Source organism: Rhea pennata, chromosome Z (genome assembly GCF_028389875.1).
Source record: "Rhea pennata isolate bPtePen1 chromosome Z, bPtePen1.pri, whole genome shotgun sequence".
In the NCBI taxonomy this organism is placed as follows: Eukaryota; Metazoa; Chordata; class Aves; order Rheiformes; family Rheidae; genus Rhea; species Rhea pennata.
This window is the reverse complement of record NC_084702.1, coordinates 15525860-15545566: the sequence shown is the minus strand read 5'-3', so window position 1 is coordinate 15545566 and position 19707 is coordinate 15525860. Positions and strand designations below refer to the sequence as shown.

Sequence of the window (19707 nt, the reverse complement as noted above, 5' to 3'; positions counted from 1 at the left end):
TTAGATCATATCTTATGTTTAAATTTAAATAGTGCCTAGCTTTCAGGAGAGCTCCAATTGGCATACTTGCACGTAATAGTCTTCAAGCTTTGCTGTAATTAAATGTGAGCACCGCAGGAGTGTGGTGCCATATCAACTCAGTGTATTTCAGTCATTTCAGAACACAAAAAGTCTTTCTCTCTCTCTTTCTCTTTCTTTATTTTTTTTTAATCTTGACTTTTGTAGATGAAATGAAAGCAAATGGTCATACCTTTTTGGGTTGATGAGTAGATAGATAGATTTATCCACTGAAGGGATGAAAAGCCTATCCAGTGCTATACAAGGCTCATGTTCATTCTCTGTTAGACTCTCAGCTCCTTTCCCAGTTATATTTTTTTCAAATGCTGTATGTTGTCTAGCCTTGGAAAGCTCTATGTGCTGGCTAGCAGCAGTCTGGTATACATTCTTTCTAGCTCTGACCAGTTTAAAGTGAAGTGTTTTTATGCATAGGTTATGTTCCATTTTACTGCATTTGGTTAGATTGTGTTTGATTTGTTTCTGTGTTTGTAAGAATATAGCTCTAAAAACTCTTCTTCTTTGTTACAGAACAGTCCTCTGGTTTCAATCTTGATTTTGAAGTCTCTGGTATCTATGGATATGTCATGCTTGATGGTGTCCTCCCATCTCTTGGTGACATCACCTGTACGTTCTGGATGAAATCCACTGACACTACAAACTATGGGACTCCCATTTCTTATGCAGTGGAAAATGGAAGTGATAATGCATTTCTGCTGACAGATTACAATGGGTAAATCGGAAATCTGCTTTTCTCTAGCTTGCACCTGTCTTTACTTGATAAAGAAAGTACAAGCCAAAAGTTTGAATATCAAGTTTGCCTATTATAGGGTAGATGAATCTGGATCAAAACTTTCTAGCTGAAATTACCCCTTGTACTGTTTTGTCTATTGCTTTCTTTACTCTTCTTTTTGCCAATACAAGAGTAGCAGCAAGAAAGCAGTGCAAAGTTTAGAAAACAGGATATTTCCCTTTGAATTGTATTTACAGCATATTTAAAAGATGCTTTGAATCAATGACAGGGTAAAACTGGAGCTCAGCACTCAGAATATTTGTAGGGCACTCAATGTTGTGATTCTCAACACAGAGGTTGGATCAAAGGACAAGTTTAAGAGTGCTGTATACAGCCATGCCCGGGTCTTCACATTTTGGTGCAGGACACATTACTTATATTTCACCAAACTTTGCATATGATAGTGGTCACTTCCAGGTTCTCTCAAAGATTGCAGATAATTTCAAGACAGATTTTGTGTATGAGGTGGACAAAGTTAGCCCATTTAGCAAATGATGTTTCTTTGAGTAGTGTGGGACGGGCTGTGCTCTTCAAGTTGTTGCAAACAGTTAAATATGCCCTCATCTTCTTCTCCATGCAGCTGGGTTCTTTATGTAAATGGGAAAGAGAGGATCACAGACTGTCCTTCAGTGAATGATGGTAACTGGCATCACATTGCAGTCACGTGGACATGCACAGACGGTGCATGGAAAGTGTACATTGATGGAAAGCTGTCTGATGGAGGCACTGGGCTCTCAGTTGGCTCAAAAATCCCTGGTATGCTTTATTTAACTTATACCAGATCTTTTTTCTCTTCCCCCCCCCCCTTTTTTTTTTTTTTTTTTTTTTTTTTTTTATTACAGCTTGCTATCCTGCAAGGATATGTTTATTTTGGTGTTTCTAGTATGTTTTCAAGTTTTCAGCATTTATATGGTGCTCATGTTTGCTCTTTTTCTTTATGAGGACAGTTCCTTTACTCAGGCTGAGTAAGGACAAAGCAACTATTTCTAGAGTAAAGTAGCAGGCAACTTGTTTTGGGGGTGAAAGAGTTTAGTCTGTAAAGGAGCCTGTTCTGAACTGATTTCAGGATGGTTTTGTGGGAGCAGCTAATGCTTACTCCTATTTGAGGGTCACTTCCCAATTTTTATGCTCATTCACCTCAGTCTAGAATAAGGCTTCCCAGAAGTTTGCCGGGAGAGTTTGTTGAAGGTGGCTGGTCTCTTGCCCTATAAAACCTCAGGAACATGAGCTAGAAAACTTTTTTAAAAAATTCTTCTGAGAGGATCCCAGCTGTGAGGCTTTGTTTCCTATCCCTGTTCTAATTTTCTCTGATTTTAGGTGGTGGTGCTCTTGTATTGGGGCAAGAACAAGATCAGAAAGGAGAAGGATTCAACCCAGCCGAATCTTTTGTGGGATCCATCAGTCAGCTCAACATTTGGGACCATGTCCTGTCTCCACAGCAGGTTAGTCCTTACTGCAGTGTTTGAACACAGGGCTCTGAGCATGGGATGAGCATGTGAAAATGTGTTCCAAGTTAGCTTATTGGATAGACTTTACTCTGTTCCCACAGGAGTCAGTGGGAACAAGATGACACCTTGGCTTAGGGTAATAAACTTAGTGTAGTAAGTGTAGTAGCTTTAGGCAAACCTAGGTATGGTAAAATCAGTGTTGAAGTCACCATGTTTTTTGAGTGAGCCTTTCCGTAGTAAGTAGCTTTGAAAGAGAGATGAAGATGCAAAAAAAGCTAGTAATCCTGTTAGAAGAGGGAGAAAACTGTATGGAATGAGCTTAGGGCTTGCTTTACAAGTTTCAGTTCCCTCATGCTGCTGTGTGAAGGCATTGGTAAAACTTCAGCCAGTGTATTAAACAGTATGTAAAATCTCTGAATTATATCATTGAGAAAAGTCTCAATAATCAGCATCACAGAATATTAGGCTGCTTTTTTTTCAGGTACCAAAAATACAGATTTCATGTTAAACTTCCACAGAATTACAAAATTACTGTGAATGGAAGGGACCATGAGAAGTCTCTGATCCAATCTCCTGCCTTAGTAAGGTGAACACTGAAATCAAACAGGGGACTCAGGGCTTTGTCCAGTCAGATCTTGAAAATCTCCAACAGTCTTTCTGGGAGACAATTCCTGTGACTGATTGTCCTCGAAGTGGAAGTGGTCCAAGTGGGACATCCCACTTGAGTTTATGAGAAAGTGGCCTCCTTTGAACTTGCTCAAGTTTATTCATGTCTTTTTTGTACTGAGGAGCACACAGTAGAGTGTAATACACCAGATGTAGCCTAAAAAGTGATGAGGATAGGGGGGTAAGCACTCCTTTTCTCTTCTAACTGAGCCCCTGTTCCCACAGCCTTGTATGTTGTTGGCCTTTGTAGCCAACAAACTGGCTGGCCCATGATCAGCTTGCTACCTGCCCGAGCCCCCTGGGCCTTTTCCACAGAGCTGCTCCCTAGCCAGGTTGTCCCCAGCCTGTACTGTTGTCATGGTTTTTCCTTCCCATTTGTCTCTGTTGAATTTCATGGGTTTCCTGCTGGCCAATTCCTCCAATGTGTCAAGTTCCCTCTGGATGGTGTCTGTGTCCTTGAGCTGACTGGTCCCCCAGTTTGATATCATCTGTAAACTCGATGACAATGTGCTCCATTGCCTGCTCGTAGTCATAGATATGGATATTAAACAGTATTTCAATCCTAAAGGTCAGAAATTATGAATCTGTTAGAAAAAACTAAACAGCAAGGACTACTGTTCAAAGTCAGAGGCATTTCTTTCGAGGAAAGGAGTCGTGATTAAAAGTCTTTGATCTTCAGATGTATTTTTAAGGTTTTACTACTGTTTGCTTATTTATCACTATTTGTTATCCATGATCCAAATAAAAAATAAAAACAGAATATTGAAAGGAATCTTTGCTTTTAGCATCCAAATGCCTCCTCTGTTTCTCTCTTCCTTTCTTTATGTCTTTGGCTGTCTGCTATGTTAAGAAGTATCAGCAGTCTGCTAGTATTTTTTGCCTCTTGTGCCGCTAAGTGCTGCATTCCCAAGTCAAATCTTTGAGTTTTCATGTACAAGAGCAATGCTGAGAAAAATCAATACACATGATTTTACAGAACACACTGGTGAAGAATTTAAGTGGGATTTTCTAAGCAACTTAGAAAATTTCTCAGTACTGTCTTTAATGCTCTTGAAGGCTTGGTAAAATTCCTACTGGCTTCAGCAGTAACACAGCTAGGGCAAGGAAGAAAGTATTACCTTTCATTTATGGTATCCGTATTCTTAATCTGAAGACAAATGTGACAAAGACAGCAATAGAGCCAGGTAAGCTTCCTATTAATTTTTTACCTCATGTGTTTGTAGAGCTTGGGGTAGTAAATCACTATCATTATCTCTGTTATTATCAGTTATGTTCCAGCCAGCTGCAACTATGCATTAAGTCTTATTTTCCTGTTCTCAGCTATAAGGGAAACAGAGGCAAGAAAATATGTTGCCAAGTGAATAACGTAAAATCTAAATCCATTCTTCAAAACTTTTCTGTGCATACTTTAGTCGCCCATCCCCTTACACATTAGCTTTGCGTAGATAAACCAACACCGTGGCTGTTTTTTGCTGAGTAGGGTGCAGTAGAAATACGAGTTGTCCTGAGGTCCCTTCCTGCCCTCCAGCCCCCTACCTACGTCTTGGGGGGCTGATTCCCACGCTTCCCTGGCCCACAGTAGAGTGTTTCCCGTGCAGATTGTTTGCAGCTCTTGGCCTAAGCAGTTCACATCAGCACAGACGGTTGAAGTGAGATCTCTGGAACAACTACAGGATAAAGAGGTCTGGTCACTCTGGTCTCTAGCTGAGCTTGCTCTGCAGCCTGATCACCCCTGGTGGAGGGCAGGACAGGGAATGTGAGAACAATTTGGTGTGAGGTTCACAGTGTAGCTTCCCTTCTGATGGAGACAGCCCGTGTAGCACAGTGGCTGATTTCATCCGCCGGAGGCTGGTCAGAAGCCAGTCACCCGGCTGGGAAAGGCAGTTTCCCAGCTGTCCAGCGTGGGCCTGGCACAGCTGTGCTTTTTAACCTGCTGACTCTGCCTTGAAGCCATGCTGCGTGTACGACAGGGGCAAGCTGGCTGTCCTGAGATGTGCACAGCCTGTTGAGCTGCTCATCTTTGCTCTTTTAATTCATTCTATCACGCAGCTGAAGAAAACCTTCCCTTCTTCCTGCCAGGGAACTACTGCAATGATCCTCCAGCACAGGACAGCCATAGAATAGGAAGCAGACTCAGTAGCCTAATTACTAACATGTTCTCTTAATTGAATAGCCACCTTTTCTCCATGGACTGCTTGGGGCTTTGATGTATTAATAGAAGATTAATTATTGATTAATTAATTAATTATCCTTTTAGCGCACCTTTGTCCTCCTCAGGGCTGGTTCCATAGGTCAAAAAATTGCTTCTTCCATGGTAGGGAGGAATGTAATAGAGAGTACTATGCCAATATTTCAAATTATAATTGTTTTTAAGCACGTCCTGGTACTATATTCCCTTTCTGTTCTTGGAGTTACAGTGAGCAAAGGTAGTGCAGAGTGATTCCAAAGCCTTGGTTTTTTTATTTGCATTTTTTAAATGCTTTTATATAACAGAAATTTCCCTGGGAGTCCAATGGAACTAGTCAGCTGCTTTTTCTTTTCTTTTTTTTTTTTTTTTTTTTTCTTGTTCTTTTTTTTTTAAACCAGTGTCACAGTCAGGACTTCTGAGTTCTTTACAGGAACCATGACGTGGTCACTGTTATTGACATCGCATCAATAACAGTCTGTCTGTGTATTTTTACTTATGCCTAGGATTCACAGCTGGTATCTGAATCGCTTAATAGTTCTGTGACGTGTGGATTTATGGTCCCCAAGTTCCTGCTGTTGGGGCTATACAGAAACATGATGATGTTACTATTTTTAATAGGTTGTCAGATTCTCAGCAAGGAAGTAGGAACATTTTAATATAATTTAAAAATGACATTAAAATAGGATGTGGAAACAACTCAAAGTTTCCCATCCGCATTTCAGTTTTCTTTTTCTAGTAAAAATCCAAAAGAAACCTCTAGTAGTTCCATTAAAGGAGTTATGTTATTAAAGGAAAACTTTTACGTCAAAGATGTTTGGCCAGGTTTGTTCTTAACATATTGACCTGCTGCTGATCTAAAAATGCATTCCTTTCTTTCTCCTGTCCTCAGTTTGACTATTCCCATTTCACATTCAATACACATTTAGATATGACCCTGTCCTGCCTTAGTTGAAGACAATGCCAAAACCACCAGTAATATTGGTATAGGTATGTCTTGCCTGCAGTGTTTTGAAGAACCACAATATAACTTAGTTTATTGAAATCACAAAACATTTGTCCTGGAAACAGCAGACTGCTTCATTTAATGCTCCTTTTTGTGTTTCTAGTCCTTAAATGTGGTGCTGTGATAGCATGGTTTGAGGAATGCCACTCTTTAACTTTCAGTTCCTCTTGGCTCCCATGTGACATTTTTCTGCAAATACATCGGGTCCTCTCTTCAGATGTGTCCTCAGAGCTGCCTTGTTTGTGACATACATACATTCTTCTTTCCCACTAAAAAGCACAACATTGTTTCAAGGATTACTTTACATGTTTTACTTGTACGACAAAAACCCCTTAGGTGTTGCTTCAGCACATACCTTGTGCTGGCTTGTAAGTAGCAATTAGTTTGATCAGAAACTTCTTAGGCTAGAAAGGAAAAGTACCAGTTTCTCAATGATCTGTTTCAGTGTTGCATGCAAGCATGGAAGGAATATTTGTTTGTATTCTTTTCCTATGAGTTTCCTTAAACAGCATCTAATGACCTGTTTTAAATCCATAGGTAAAATCTCTGGCTACATCCTGTCCAGAAGAACTCCAAAAAGGAAATGTACTAGCCTGGCCAGATTTCCTGCCAGGAGTTGTTGGAAGAGTGAAGATAGATTACAAGAGTATATTTTGCGCTGGTTAGAACTTTATTTCCTAGAACCTTTTTTCTTTTGAACCATATTGTAAGAAAAATGTGTTGCAAGGTTAAATGTGCTGGCTTGCAGCTTTTGCCCTACTAGCCTTGAATAAATTATTTTGATAATTTAACATTTGGAACATTCAGTCCTTCATTCCTCAAATTCCAGGGTTTTGTAACAAAAGTTCACTGGAATCTCAGACAGAGATTTATTGCTTCCTGAATTGAGATGTTGAAAGAGTGAAGACAGTGTTGGGTCAGAAAAAGGTTTTTATTTTCCTTTATACTAAAAGTAATTGGACTCTATTACAATACCTGCTGCCTCCTCACCACTTCTCTTAAAGGATTCCTTGTCTGATCTTCAGTGTTGCTGATCCTCAAAACCCTTTGAATCTGAGCGAGGCATACCACCGCATGACATTTTCCAAAGCTTTTTCATGGGTAAATTTATACAAGATCAACAAGATCAAACAGTCAGGTAGCAAATGTATTGCTTTCAGCACCACATCTCATATTCCGTGCATGTATTTCATCCACAGACTGCCCAGCCTTGCAAGGATCCATACCACATCTGCGGGCCTCTTCTGCTGATTTAAAGCCAGGGTCAAAAGTGAGCCTTTCTTGTGACCCAGGTTTCCAGATAGTGGGCAATTCCGTTCAGCACTGCCTTAACCTGGGACAGTGGACTCGGCCTCTTCCCCGCTGTGAAAGTGAGTTGTCTGGATGGGCTGGCAGGATTAGGAAATCTCAGCTTCCATTTAGATCCTACCAGTGTTTACAGCCTATTTGTCCCTGCTACAGCAATCTGTGATGCACTTGAATCCATCAATGTTGCAGCATATACGTATATGTTTAAAACTTATATTTTACTAAGTGGAGTTACCCTGTGGTCTGGTTCTGCCACTTTTTCAGTGATTTTCAAATGCGTGTGGCAGAAATTATATTTTTGGATCAGAGCACTCATACTCTGAGCTTTCCTCTCCAGTGACACCAGGAGTGTGGAAGATACACAGGAAATGCTGGAATATCTATGTGATTTTTAAATATCAGTTAGAATGCCTACTTTGACATAAAAAAGCTTTGGCATTACGTATGTTATAGAATAACTTCTTCAAAGGTGACAGATAATCCTGTCAGGGCTAAGAAGTGCTACAAGACTTTTATAAAACTGACCTGCATACATTTAGGTTCACGAAGTTCTTTTGTTCCTGCCTTCCTAACTCCTATTTTCTCCTTTCCTTTGTCATCCTCTGCTGTGACTTCACCTTTGACTGTGTGGAGGAGATGACTATGAATTGGAGGTGACCGTATTTCTCATTTCAGCATAGTAGTAAATTTGCTCCAGAGGCAGGCATTGCATGATCCCAAAATTGTTCAGTTCAGAGAAAATTCATCTTACGAGTTAAAATCTTTTTTTATAGTTTGAACCAGATTTGACGTGGTTGTTCTTTCTTCCCCTTTATTCAGTTATTCAGTTTATTCAGTCTTCTCTTCTGCCTAAAGAATAATACGCATGGGGGGATTTACCTAGTTAAACCCTCTTAGACAGAGCCTATGTTCAGTGGCAGAGACAGCTTTGCTCCTTTCTGATGTTTTGGTGTTTATCCTTTTTTGGTATTTTGGTGTTTTATCAAAGACAAAATTCTGTTAGTGCTGCTATCTGTTTTCTCTGTGTTGGGGCAGGCAATGTTCCTCCTTGAGCACAGAGTTCAGAGAGAACAGGGTTGGTCTGCCACAAGTATACTGGACAACCAAGGGTCACACTTATTCACCCACCTTTCTCAGCCTATCCCACAAGTATCTGATCGGTAACAGTGGGACAAAAGTAGCTATATCCTGCATAAATAGCTGCAGGATTCATAGCGGCAGGTTTGATACAGGCCAGGTCAGAAAAAAATCTTCTACAGACTAAATCAGGCTTGAAATAGTTTTAATGGTTACCTTTACTCACAAGGACCCTTTTCCTGCTTCCAAGTTCCCCAGATCTTCCTGTCCCCATCCACTGACAGCCTGTCCTTGTTATGGACTCTCTATAGCAGATTCTTGGCCTCCATTACAGTGGGCTCTGGGCGCAATGTCTATTCTCTGATCTTTGCAAACGACTGGGGACCAAGGAATTGCTACAATCCATATAGTTACAAAGATAGGCTGTGTAACCACTACGGTAAATTCTTGTTATTCTAATTGAAATGAGGGTTCACAGGAGCAGCTCTGCTAGAATAGAAAGCCACTACTAGCAGCCAGGTAGAGTGATACCTTCTGCTGGCAGAGTTGGATCCCAAGAAATGATTTAATATAGATGAAGTGATTTGCCTTTGCCTGTATATGAGGTCAGTTCCAATCTCTCCACCACTCCTACACTCCTTGATCTCAGATTTACACTGTTCTTCAACTGCTTTGCAGTAACCTGTTGGCCAGGTTTGCAGTGTTTGAACACAGTAACATCAAACTTGTTTTTCAAGAGTAGGGAAGGAGAATAACAGGAAACTGCCTGAAAGCAAATTTATTTTTCTTTTTCCTTTAAATTCATTAAGGACCACTTGATCATCATGAAAATTTCTTGTAAGTGAAGGGCATCTACTCAGACATTAGTGTTGCATCACAGACCTCTCTCCTTGAGAACTAGCAGAATGGCAGGAGCTGAAGAGTGCTGCACATTCACTGTTGGACAGCTGTCCACAGAACAAGACTCTCCCCTGAAGGATCCTCCCCCCAGGTCCAGAATCCCTCCAGAATCTCCTCAGCCTGCTTGTGGACAATTGCTGCAGAGAACAGATCTCTAGTAGTGGTTCTGATGTGCAATTGCTCTTAAGTTAATCTTCTTGTGTCTGATCTGCTAATATCTGTGCACTCTTTTCACTCATGTTTCAGGGATCAGCTGTGGAGTGCCTCCTCCTTTAGAAAATGGATTTTATTCAGCCGAGGACTTTTTTGCTGGCAGTACTGTTACATATCAGTGCACTAATGGCTACTATTTGTTGGGGGACTCCAGGATGTTCTGCACAGACAATGGGAGCTGGAATGGCATTTCACCATCTTGCCTTGGTGAGATACGCCATATGTACATATGTATATGTATATGCCTGAGGTGGTGATCCTGTGCTTCTCCTGTACCTTTGGGTTTGGGTGGGATTTGGTTCTGGTATTGAGAAGGCTGCTCAGAATCTGAGGTATTACAGTCCAAAATGTTCATATTACTGAAATCCAGTACTCAGATCTTGATACATTCCTCTGTCCAGTTCCCTGTATGTCCCAAACTATGCTCCCTACTCACTTAGCCTCAGTAAGTAGCTGCTCATACACTCAGCCTATATTGTCTCTCTCCTTCAGTTCTTTTAGCCCTAGAGACCTTGCATCCTCTACTTCTAACCTGTGCTTCAGCATGCCTGTCAGCAAGCAGCTGCAGCATGGAGAAGTCTGGGAACACAGTTAGGTCCACGGTTCACACATTTACCACACATAGCTTGCTTCTTGATGAGGGATCTGACATACCATATGCAGCTGCAGGAGCTGAAAAGTGAGAGAGCCTGTAGCACTCTAAAGCACACCGAGGACTAGGAGGAACAGGTCTTTTAGGGCCATCTCTCCAACCAATCCCCACTGAAATCTACTAGCTAGCTGTAATTGCTTTGCTTTGTAAGCTACTGTTTTAATTATGCCTAACATGTGAGTTACAGGGTAACAGCTTTACATTTGATTTGGCTGGTTACTCTATCCAAACAAGTAGATACAGCACATATTTTTTCAGTGCAAGATGAATAAAAGCAAAGGCACCAGCCTTTTAGCTCTGCCAAGATTTTCTGTGGAGCAGGATCCTTCTTTTATCAGGACTCCTTCAGAACCTCCAAACAGACAATGCACTCGGCGGCTCTACTCTTTGTTTTTCTCCCCTGCACTATATAGCAAGGCATAAAGATGAGCAGACTCAGAAAAGATGCTGCAGGGCTGTCCACATAATTCCACATCTGTGCAGTAGGGATCATGAGTTGGGAAGGAAACACCCTGTGCCCCACCTTGCAGCTTGCCTTGACCTCATAAAGCAGAGCAGAGTGAGTATAAAATGAAACCAAGAATGGGTTTGGCACCCTGGCTTACCCTTTGCCTTTCTGATCCATGCTCCAGGCAGGTGCCAGCAAAGCGTGGTGCGCCTATTCCATGGAGCATCCCTTTTGCTCTATTGTGGATCTGATTCATAGTGCCCTTCCTCTCTTCCTCACCGTGTGAGATGTTACGTGAAGAGCAGCCATTACCGTTCTACTGTGGTAGTGCATTGCATTCTCCTGACACCTGTATAATTGGCAACCGGTCTGGTTTTAACGAGCGCTTCTAGTGCTACATATCAGAGGAAAACACCCTTTTTGTTCCAAGTGTTGTTCGTTCTTTCAAGCTGACTAGAGTCATTCAGCAGTGAAGAACACACCAATGTCATAGACCAACTTTTAATCTATTTGCTCCATTTGCTCTGCATTTTTTGCCTGAAAATTGTCTCTGCATTTTTGCCTGGAAATGGACAAAGAACTCCAGCTATGTGTTTGCCTATTTTACCCAATTAACCAGCTGTCCTGCAGCAGACCTTTTAAATGAAGAATTGTTCTGTTCTCTAAGACTGGTTTGTGTGAGGGATAATCCCTGATGCTGGCATTTTTCAATGAGATACTTCCAAATTGACCCTTCGCAATTTGTGACTCATTGTTTACATACCAAGAACACTTCTGTATAGTCAGGATTTGAAAGCTGATATGAAGTGATCTGGAGCCAGTGATTTGTTTTTCTGTACAATATGGAGCCCCATGGAGCATAAATCATCAATTGGCATTTCTAGGCACTATTGTCATATAAATAATTAATCATAATAACTAAATATTTTGAAATCATTTTAACCTTTCTGGCAACTGCAGACACTTCCCATTCTTAAGCTTGCACAATTATGTTCCACAAAGACTGGACTCTCCTTGTATTTTATGTTCAAAGTCACTCCCCTATTGCCAAAGTTTTCCTGTATTACCAGTGGGAAGTTTGAAGCCCAAAGAATTTCCTAGCAAAACGAGGAAATGTAAAAGAGTCCTCCTTCCTAGTGTCTGTCCAAACCAGCAGATAACAGTGTATGAATTGAGATGTCTGTTCATTTACTACTTGGAAACAAAATACTTTTTGTGGAAATAGTGGCAACAGACCCCTCTGACTTTTCCATGGTTTTATAATATTTATAGGAAATTCAGTAGAATGCATAAATATAATGTCTTTCTACTAGTGCATCAAGGATGTGATTGAATTAGGGGTGATTCCTAATTATACTAATTAAAGAAATTCCATCTGACAGTGAAACAGAAATTTGAAGCAGATGTTTATTACGAGTACCAACCAAGTGACATCTTTATTGTATCTTTTTTTCTTTTTTTTTTTTTTGGTAGATGTTGATGAATGTGCTGTTGGATCAGATTGTGATGAGCATGCATCTTGTCTTAACACAAATGGATCCTATGTTTGCACTTGCATCCCTCCATACATAGGAGATGGTAAAAAATGTGCAGGTATGGGAGAGAAAAACATGAGACTAACCTTTCTAATGTTCTTTATAAGCCAGTATCCTACCTACCCCTGTAGAGGACAGTTGCCAGCAATGGATATCTAAGGAGGGACAGTGTAGTGTGCCCACTTCTCCAGATAACTTTGGCCTAAATCAGACCATGATAAAGTGCCTTCTTCTGCTTCTTGAGAGCACACATGTCTCTATAAACAAAACTATTATTATGATATAGGGATGGCAATTAGGAGACTAGACACATGCAAAAGCATTTTCCCTGCTTAATGGAGCACACATGCTTAAGATCTGGGGAGGCCACATGCCTCTACTCATGTATCACTTCTCAGAACAGAGTTATGAAAATAATAAATATTCGAATATAGGCATGTGAGTAGGAGCTGATCTGCCTATTGCATGGAAACATTAAGCAAGATAGCTTTGCAGGAGGATGCCCAGATAGTGACAGAAGTTGGAATAGAAAGCAACTGAGCTGATTTCCAGCTCAAGGCTGGGTGTGCTGCAGTGGGTTTTCCCTCAGGGAGGGAAAAATGATTGATAGATGTATTTGTTCTGACAATGAAAGCAAACAGTCAGAATATTCAAACTGTAAATGCAAACTCTTCTGCACTGAAATTAGCTTACTTGCATCAGCCTTCAGTGCCACTCATTTGAATGTAGAACAGAGGAAATCTGGTAAACCTAAGGATTACTTATGGGTGTTTTTCACATGTTCTGCCTTCTTACTTTTCACAAAATTCCTGAGGATGTCTCCTACATCTTGTTTATAAGACCTGGTACTTAGTGATGCTATTAGTAAGTTGTGTGTCCTTCTTCTCAGAACCAGTGAAATGCTATAATCCAGGAAACCCAGAGCATGGTCATTTCCATGGGGACACTTACAGTGTTGGCAGTGAAGTAACTTTTTCTTGTGAAGAAGGGTTTCAGCTGACGGGAATGACTAAACTTATATGCCTGGAGTCTGGAGAGTGGAGCCACCCAATACCATATTGTGAAGGTATTGTTCTTGGGTAGAAGGCTTACTGCATTTTTAGAGAGACAGAAAGGGAGGAAAAGGAGTTTAGAGAGCAGAGGAACTAATGAAACCTTGGCCTGGGGGACTTTGGCCTCAGGGCTGAAGTCTCTGTTGTCTAGAGAGAAGTAAGCACCAGCTGAAGCTTTTCCAAAAGTTGCCATATTCAGTGTCATTCTTTTATGCAGATTCTCCAAAGAATTGTATCATTGCCTTCCTTAAAGTAAGCATGAAAAGTGTCTTTCTTCTCCACTAGCCCCCTGTTTTTAAGGAACTTGTGGGAGCTTAATTTCTTAAGGACCATTAACTATGTGGCAAAGCAACCAGAGAAGACAGGCTGGTACATGTGCATATTCTTGGCATGACTGTGAAGCTTGTTTCCTTGGAAAACCATGACTAATAAGGTGAAGCAACAGAGTAAAATGAAGTGGTGGGAAAGAACAAACTAAAGTAATTTTGAGGTGGATGTGGAGTTCTCCTGACAATCAAGTCAAGTTCCGAGATTGTGGAACAGTCTCACATTTCTATTTCCAGTTAGTCAAACTTCTCAGTAGGTTTGAAGACAGATCAGGAACCCCAAAATGTTAAATCAGTTGTAACATAGCCAAAAGCCTAGTGTTGCTAAGGGCCTTAGATCTCTCCATGCCCATTTAGTGAAAACATAGGAATCCTACTTTTCAGTTCTCTTTGATTTGTGTTATATCAACCTCTCTGTGATCCCATCTTTTAAAGCTATATCCTGTGGTGGTCCAGTTATTCCAGAGAACGGCACCATTTTGGGCTCAAATTTTACGTACCGCAATAAGGTGATGTACAGGTAGGAATTCAATATGTTTGGGATACTGCATTAATAATTCATTGAGAATCTGACAACAAATGATAAAGAGTACAGCTGAACTCAAAAGAGTAATTGAAATAAACAGAAGGAGAGGAACAAAGCGGGATAAAAATAATGGAAAGACATGTGGATAAAACTGTAGAAAACTAGCAGAGTTGAATGTTTACTCCAGTGCTAACGCTCTGTGCTCTACAGTGGACGTTGGTGTACAAAGGTGTGGACATAGAAAGCAGAGGGGAGGCTGGTGATGATGTTGTGAATAAAAGGTGCTATGTTTGATAGTGCTTCTTTTCTTCTAACACAGATGCAATGATGGGTACAACTTAGTGGGTGCAAAGGAAATTATGTGCCTTGCTAGTGGCGTTTGGAATCATCCTCCCCCATCTTGTGAAATAGTAATGTGTCCTAGCCCAGAAGATGTCAGCAATGGAAAATACATGCTCACTGGCACAACCTACCTTTCCTATGCATTATACACCTGTGACAGTGGATACAGGTAAATGTTGGAACATTCCCGAGTCAAACGCAGGCAACCTGATTGTTGAATAAAAGGATTTGCTGAAATGTCTAACTTACAACTGCAGTAGTCAAGGCTGGGATGATGACTCATAAAGATAAAATAGTAAAATAAAATTTTAAAAGACCTTTTAGTCTTTGAGGTACTTTCTGCACTGCATACAAATTGGAGCAGTTGCAAGAAGGTCACTCAGTATCTGTCATATATATATGTAAACTTCACCATCAAGCTGAAACATGTATTTTGAACACTCAGAAATTGGTTGTCATCATGTGTGAAAGTTCTCATCCGTTTTTAATGACTATCATGTGCCTAATTATCTTTAGCACATATGCAAATATTATTTTTGCTGTTGTTTCACAATGCCCTGAACATGCTGGTCAAAGAACATTCTGGAATTTATTCATGTACTTCTTGAAAACTATATAACAGTTACTTATTTTAAGCTTTTTTTCTGTTTTAAATTCATAAGTCAATTATGTTGTAAAAACATTTTTAACAGGCTACAATTAAAAATGAATACACAAATGCTATATACAAGGATTTAACTTTAATTACAAGCTACTGCTTATCCGTGATATCTACTTGTCCCTCTAGCAGCTGTGCTGTGACATAAGTGGTCTTATATGGACCTATTTAGGTCTGATTTTCATCTGAATTTTCCTGCTGCAGGCACCCATTTTTCCAGATGCAGACAGGTAGATGAGGCATACTCATCTGGTCAATCTTTTACTCATGCTAATATAAATGAGTACTTGAGGTACAGTGTGACAGTAGGTTGTAGCTCCAAAGGGTGGGCTCAGTTGTACCCTGCTACAATAAGTACTTTTACTGATTTGAAAGAGTTTTTTGACTGTGGAGTCAGGACATTCAGGCAATAAATATCACATTGGCTGTGAGTCTTTGTCTTTACCTATCTAGCCTAGGTTTGTGAGAGAAGTCCTCCGTCCTTTGATCAGCACTCGAGAGAAAACCTTCCCACACCACATCCCTCTTACTCGTTGTATCTGGGCCTAAGAGTTCTCCCAGTATCTTCTTGCAGGCACTTTCACGTGTTTTCTGCCTCACCCATATCCCTGCCTGGGGGCAGAGGCCACTGCCCTGACAGGCGCCTATGCCTCGCCGGACAGAGCTCTACATGACAATGTTGTTCTCTCCCTTTAACTCCAGAGCGCAACTCAGTAATCCTAAACATAGGTGTCTAGTATCATTTAAGACTGAATTCTAGGGAATCGGAGACACTTGTGCAGATATGACATGGGACCTAATAGGTGAGCCATCTGACATGGCTACTGGAGGCCAGGGAGATACCGTAGGGCATCTCAGGAAAGTGTTCATTGCCTGTTTTAGAGGACTGAGTTTCAAGTTGGGCATGGTGATAATGGCATACAAATAAATCTTCAAACTAAATAAATACATAATAAATATTTAAGCAGCCTATGACTTAGAGCGCAAAATGGGCAAAGCTAAAGCAGAAATTCTGTATGTTTGCATGGGGTGTTCAGACCCCACATGAATTCGGTCAGCTTTCTCTTCAAAACAATCTGAAGACCAGCTCCAGTGATGGCATCAGCAGTGTTTTTTTCATGAATAGAGGGCAAGATTCTGGCCTCTGTTGAAGTGACTCCCGTTGGCTTCGTTGGAGCCAGGAAGTCTATGAGGAGCAAGGTTGCTTTTTGCTCTCTGAAATACTGGCCTTAATAATGACCTTTGTGTCTTAGCCTTCAGGGACCCTCTGTACTTGTCTGTGAATCTTCAGGGAACTGGAACAGCACACCTCCAGCTTGCAGCATTGTCTCTTGTGGACCCCCTCCTGCCATCAAAGATGCCGTCATCGATGGAAGTAACTTCACTTTTGGAAACACAGTCTCCTACATGTGTAAGGAAGGGTATGTGGATTAGCACTACTGCAATAATACTTGGGACAAGTAAAACTGGTGCAGGCCACACAGACTTATCAGCAAAGCTGTGTGATTTGTTTCTTCAGAAGTCCTTTATAACTGTACACTCATTAATTTTTACAGTTTCTCTTTGAACTTTCTGGAAATTAAAGGTGATGGATGATTTTTGTGGGCTAGGAGGTGAATGTGGGTCACAAACAGGTATTTCTTTAAGTAGCCAATTTCAAGCCAGCTGAATATACCCTGGAATAGGAGAGAGTGTAGCTGGATGTATGATAGAGCAGTACAATAGGAATCCCTTTACTTTGGAGTTAGGACAGAGTTAGTACTTCTGAGGTGAACTCAAGGCCGTGTTTGTAAGGAATTCTCCATTTCTCTTCACACCGTGTCAGGGGTGTTTGGTGTGTTATAAGGACTAACCTAATGGTTCTGGTGTGGTAAATTCTAGTTCCTTAAAAGTGTCACTTCTTGTTTATTGGATGCCTTGTTCATCTCTGATTTCTGTCTACTCAGGGTAGGTTTTGTATTGTTGTGAGCTTTACAGACTAAATTTCCTCAGAGAAACAATTTCATTCTGGTGACATCTAGCATGAACGTACGGCTGGCTCTAATGCTGCAAGAACTTTTGCATGTGCTTGTCTTTACAGTTTCACAGCAGCCCCACTGAATTTCTTGAAGCTATTTTTCCCAAAAGGCAGAGCAGGTATGCAGAGCTTTGCAAAGTCAAACCCTGAATGGCTGGAGGATTTTGTCCTCCTCCTTAATGAAAAAAAAACCCACATGAATATGCCAGCATTTTTCTTATGAACTGGCTTTGCAGTATTATTAGAAATATAATTGAAACAAATCCTCCTCATTGTGTTTTCTTGACTGTATTAAGATTCAAAATGCTCCTTCTCTTGCCCGTGCAAGCATTTTAAATGGAGTAGAATAACAGCGTTTAAAGAGCACCGCTGCTGCCTGTGCAACAATGAGTAGAGTGGATCTTATTAAGCATTGGAATGTACTAGGCTCTTTTTCTGCAGTCCAGTCATGATTCTCTGGAAACAAATCCTGCAAACAAGACAAAGCACTTTTACAGATGTTGCCATCAAAATCTGAGCAATCAGTTTCCAGCCCACAGCTAGAAAGAATTACTGGGAACTTTACAGTATGTTTTGTTTCTTTGCTTTCTCTGGACGCACACTACAGCTTTGCTATGTAAAACAAAGCAAAACAAAGCCACAGATAACATGTTAAATGTTTAAACAGCTGGGATTTATGTGGGACAATTAGCAGCATGAAGTAATACCTGTCACTGCATCCAAGAGATAGGTTAGAGAAATACAACTATAGTAACCAAAACCATGTAGAAGAATTTAATTGTAAAAGATTTTTTTTTCTATTGAGTATTAAAAGCATACGCTTTTACAGCAGTCTTAACAGTGAATTTTTAGGAAGAAGTTGTTTCAAAACTACCATTTGCATTGCCATCAACAGTATTTCTGGGTAACTAGCAAAGGATTTTCTCATTTTCTGCAACTGTGAAAATAAATTGATATGCCTGGAGCACGACCCCAGTGACCCATGCGGACTTTTCATCTTTTTCTTCTCCATTCAGATCTGCTAAAGAGGAAGAAATTCTGGGTGGGGTGATTTCTTTCAGGAGTAGATGAACTGTCAGAATGCATTACTGAGTTTGTTGTTGAAAAGTTAGTTTGTACCAAAATTCGAGTTCAGGAATTGTAATCAGATAGGCAGACAAGCTGCCTCTCTGTCCAGAGAGGAATAATATACACAAGGTGTTTTAAGACTCCCTCACTGGGATCCCTTTTCCTTGGACAAGCAGAGCAGACTTTACAATTTGCCTCTTGAATTTGATAGTATGTCTTGTAAAGGATCCTACTCGTCTGTCTTCCAGGGTGCTAGCAAGCTTGATCTACGGGGACTTCAGGAAACAGTGGGTAGAGTTTGACGATGCTTGTCTTTTTGACTTCCTATGTGGTTTCCTTATCCACAGTTACACATTAGTTGGCCCTGCAACCATAGAGTGCTTAGCCAGCGGCGAGTGGAGCATGAGCCACCAGCAGTGCCTGGCAGTGTCCTGTGATGAACCACCCCATGTGGAAAATGCATCCCCAGAGAGTGGCCACCGCCTCTTTGGCGATATAGCTTATTACTTCTGCTCAGATGGCTACAGCCTGGCCGATAACTCTCAGCTTCTTTGCAATGCAGAAGGGAAGTGGGTGCCTCCAGAGGGCAGGGAGATGCCCCACTGCATAGCTGATTTCTGTGAAAAGCCATCCACCGTCTCCTACAGCATCCTGGAGTCCATTAGTAAAGCCAGGTTTGCAGCCGGCTCCATCGTGAGCTTCAAGTGCATGGAAGGCTTTGTTCTGAATACTTCAGCCAAGATCGAGTGCCTTCGAGGTGGCCAGTGGAATCCTTCTCCTTTGAGTATCCAGTGCATCCCGGTTCGCTGCGGAGAGCCTCCCCACATTAGCAATGGCTATGCCAGTGGGACCAACTACAGCTTCGGAGCAGTGGTGGCTTACAGCTGCAACAAGGGGTTCTACATCAAAGGGGAGAAGAAGCGGACCTGTGAGGCCACTGGCAACTGGAGTGGCAGTTTGCCCACATGCCACCCAGTGTCCTGTGGAGAACCACCCCAGCTTGAGAATGGCTTTATTAAGGTACAGAATGAGTTTTCTCAGCTGCCTGATCCCATAACAAACTGGATGGGTCTTCAGAATTGCCACTGTTGTGTTTTCTTTTTTGCTTTCCTACTAAAATTGAGGAAGGATGTGACTGGAATAAATAAGCAAAGGAAAATGGGGTGTATTTGTAGCAGAATCAAGTGTCTTGATATGATTCAAAAATACGAGCAGTTTGATGGGATCTCCTCTCTTCAAGTGGGCTTTCAGTTAGGAGACTCAAGAGATGTCCTATGACAACCAACTGATTTCCTTAATGTCTCACTCTTCATTTGTTCAGTCCGTGGGTAGCTTCCCATTGCCATTTGGAAACATGTGAAGTACTGTTATCTGTTCGCAAGCCATGCTCTTTTCACTGCTGCAAAAAAGAATCTGATTTGAAATAGGTGAAT

General features: G+C 41.1%; 1 protein-coding gene across 1 annotated transcript in view; it reads left to right on the top strand.

Annotated features, from left to right (window-relative positions):
* SVEP1 (sushi, von Willebrand factor type A, EGF and pentraxin domain containing 1) overlaps positions 1–19707 on the top strand; it is a 132632-nt gene that overhangs the window by 80973 nt on the left and 31952 nt on the right. The window contains exons 26-37 of the mRNA XM_062599029.1: positions 586–787; positions 1428–1603; positions 2165–2289; positions 6690–6813; positions 7352–7522; positions 9684–9857; positions 12224–12343; positions 13175–13351; positions 14099–14183; positions 14509–14700; positions 16443–16610; positions 18622–19294. Of these exons, the coding sequence (XP_062455013.1) occupies positions 586–787; positions 1428–1603; positions 2165–2289; positions 6690–6813; positions 7352–7522; positions 9684–9857; positions 12224–12343; positions 13175–13351; positions 14099–14183; positions 14509–14700; positions 16443–16610; positions 18622–19294 (2387 nt within the window). The remainder of the gene's footprint in view (positions 1–585; positions 788–1427; positions 1604–2164; positions 2290–6689; positions 6814–7351; positions 7523–9683; positions 9858–12223; positions 12344–13174; positions 13352–14098; positions 14184–14508; positions 14701–16442; positions 16611–18621; positions 19295–19707) is intronic.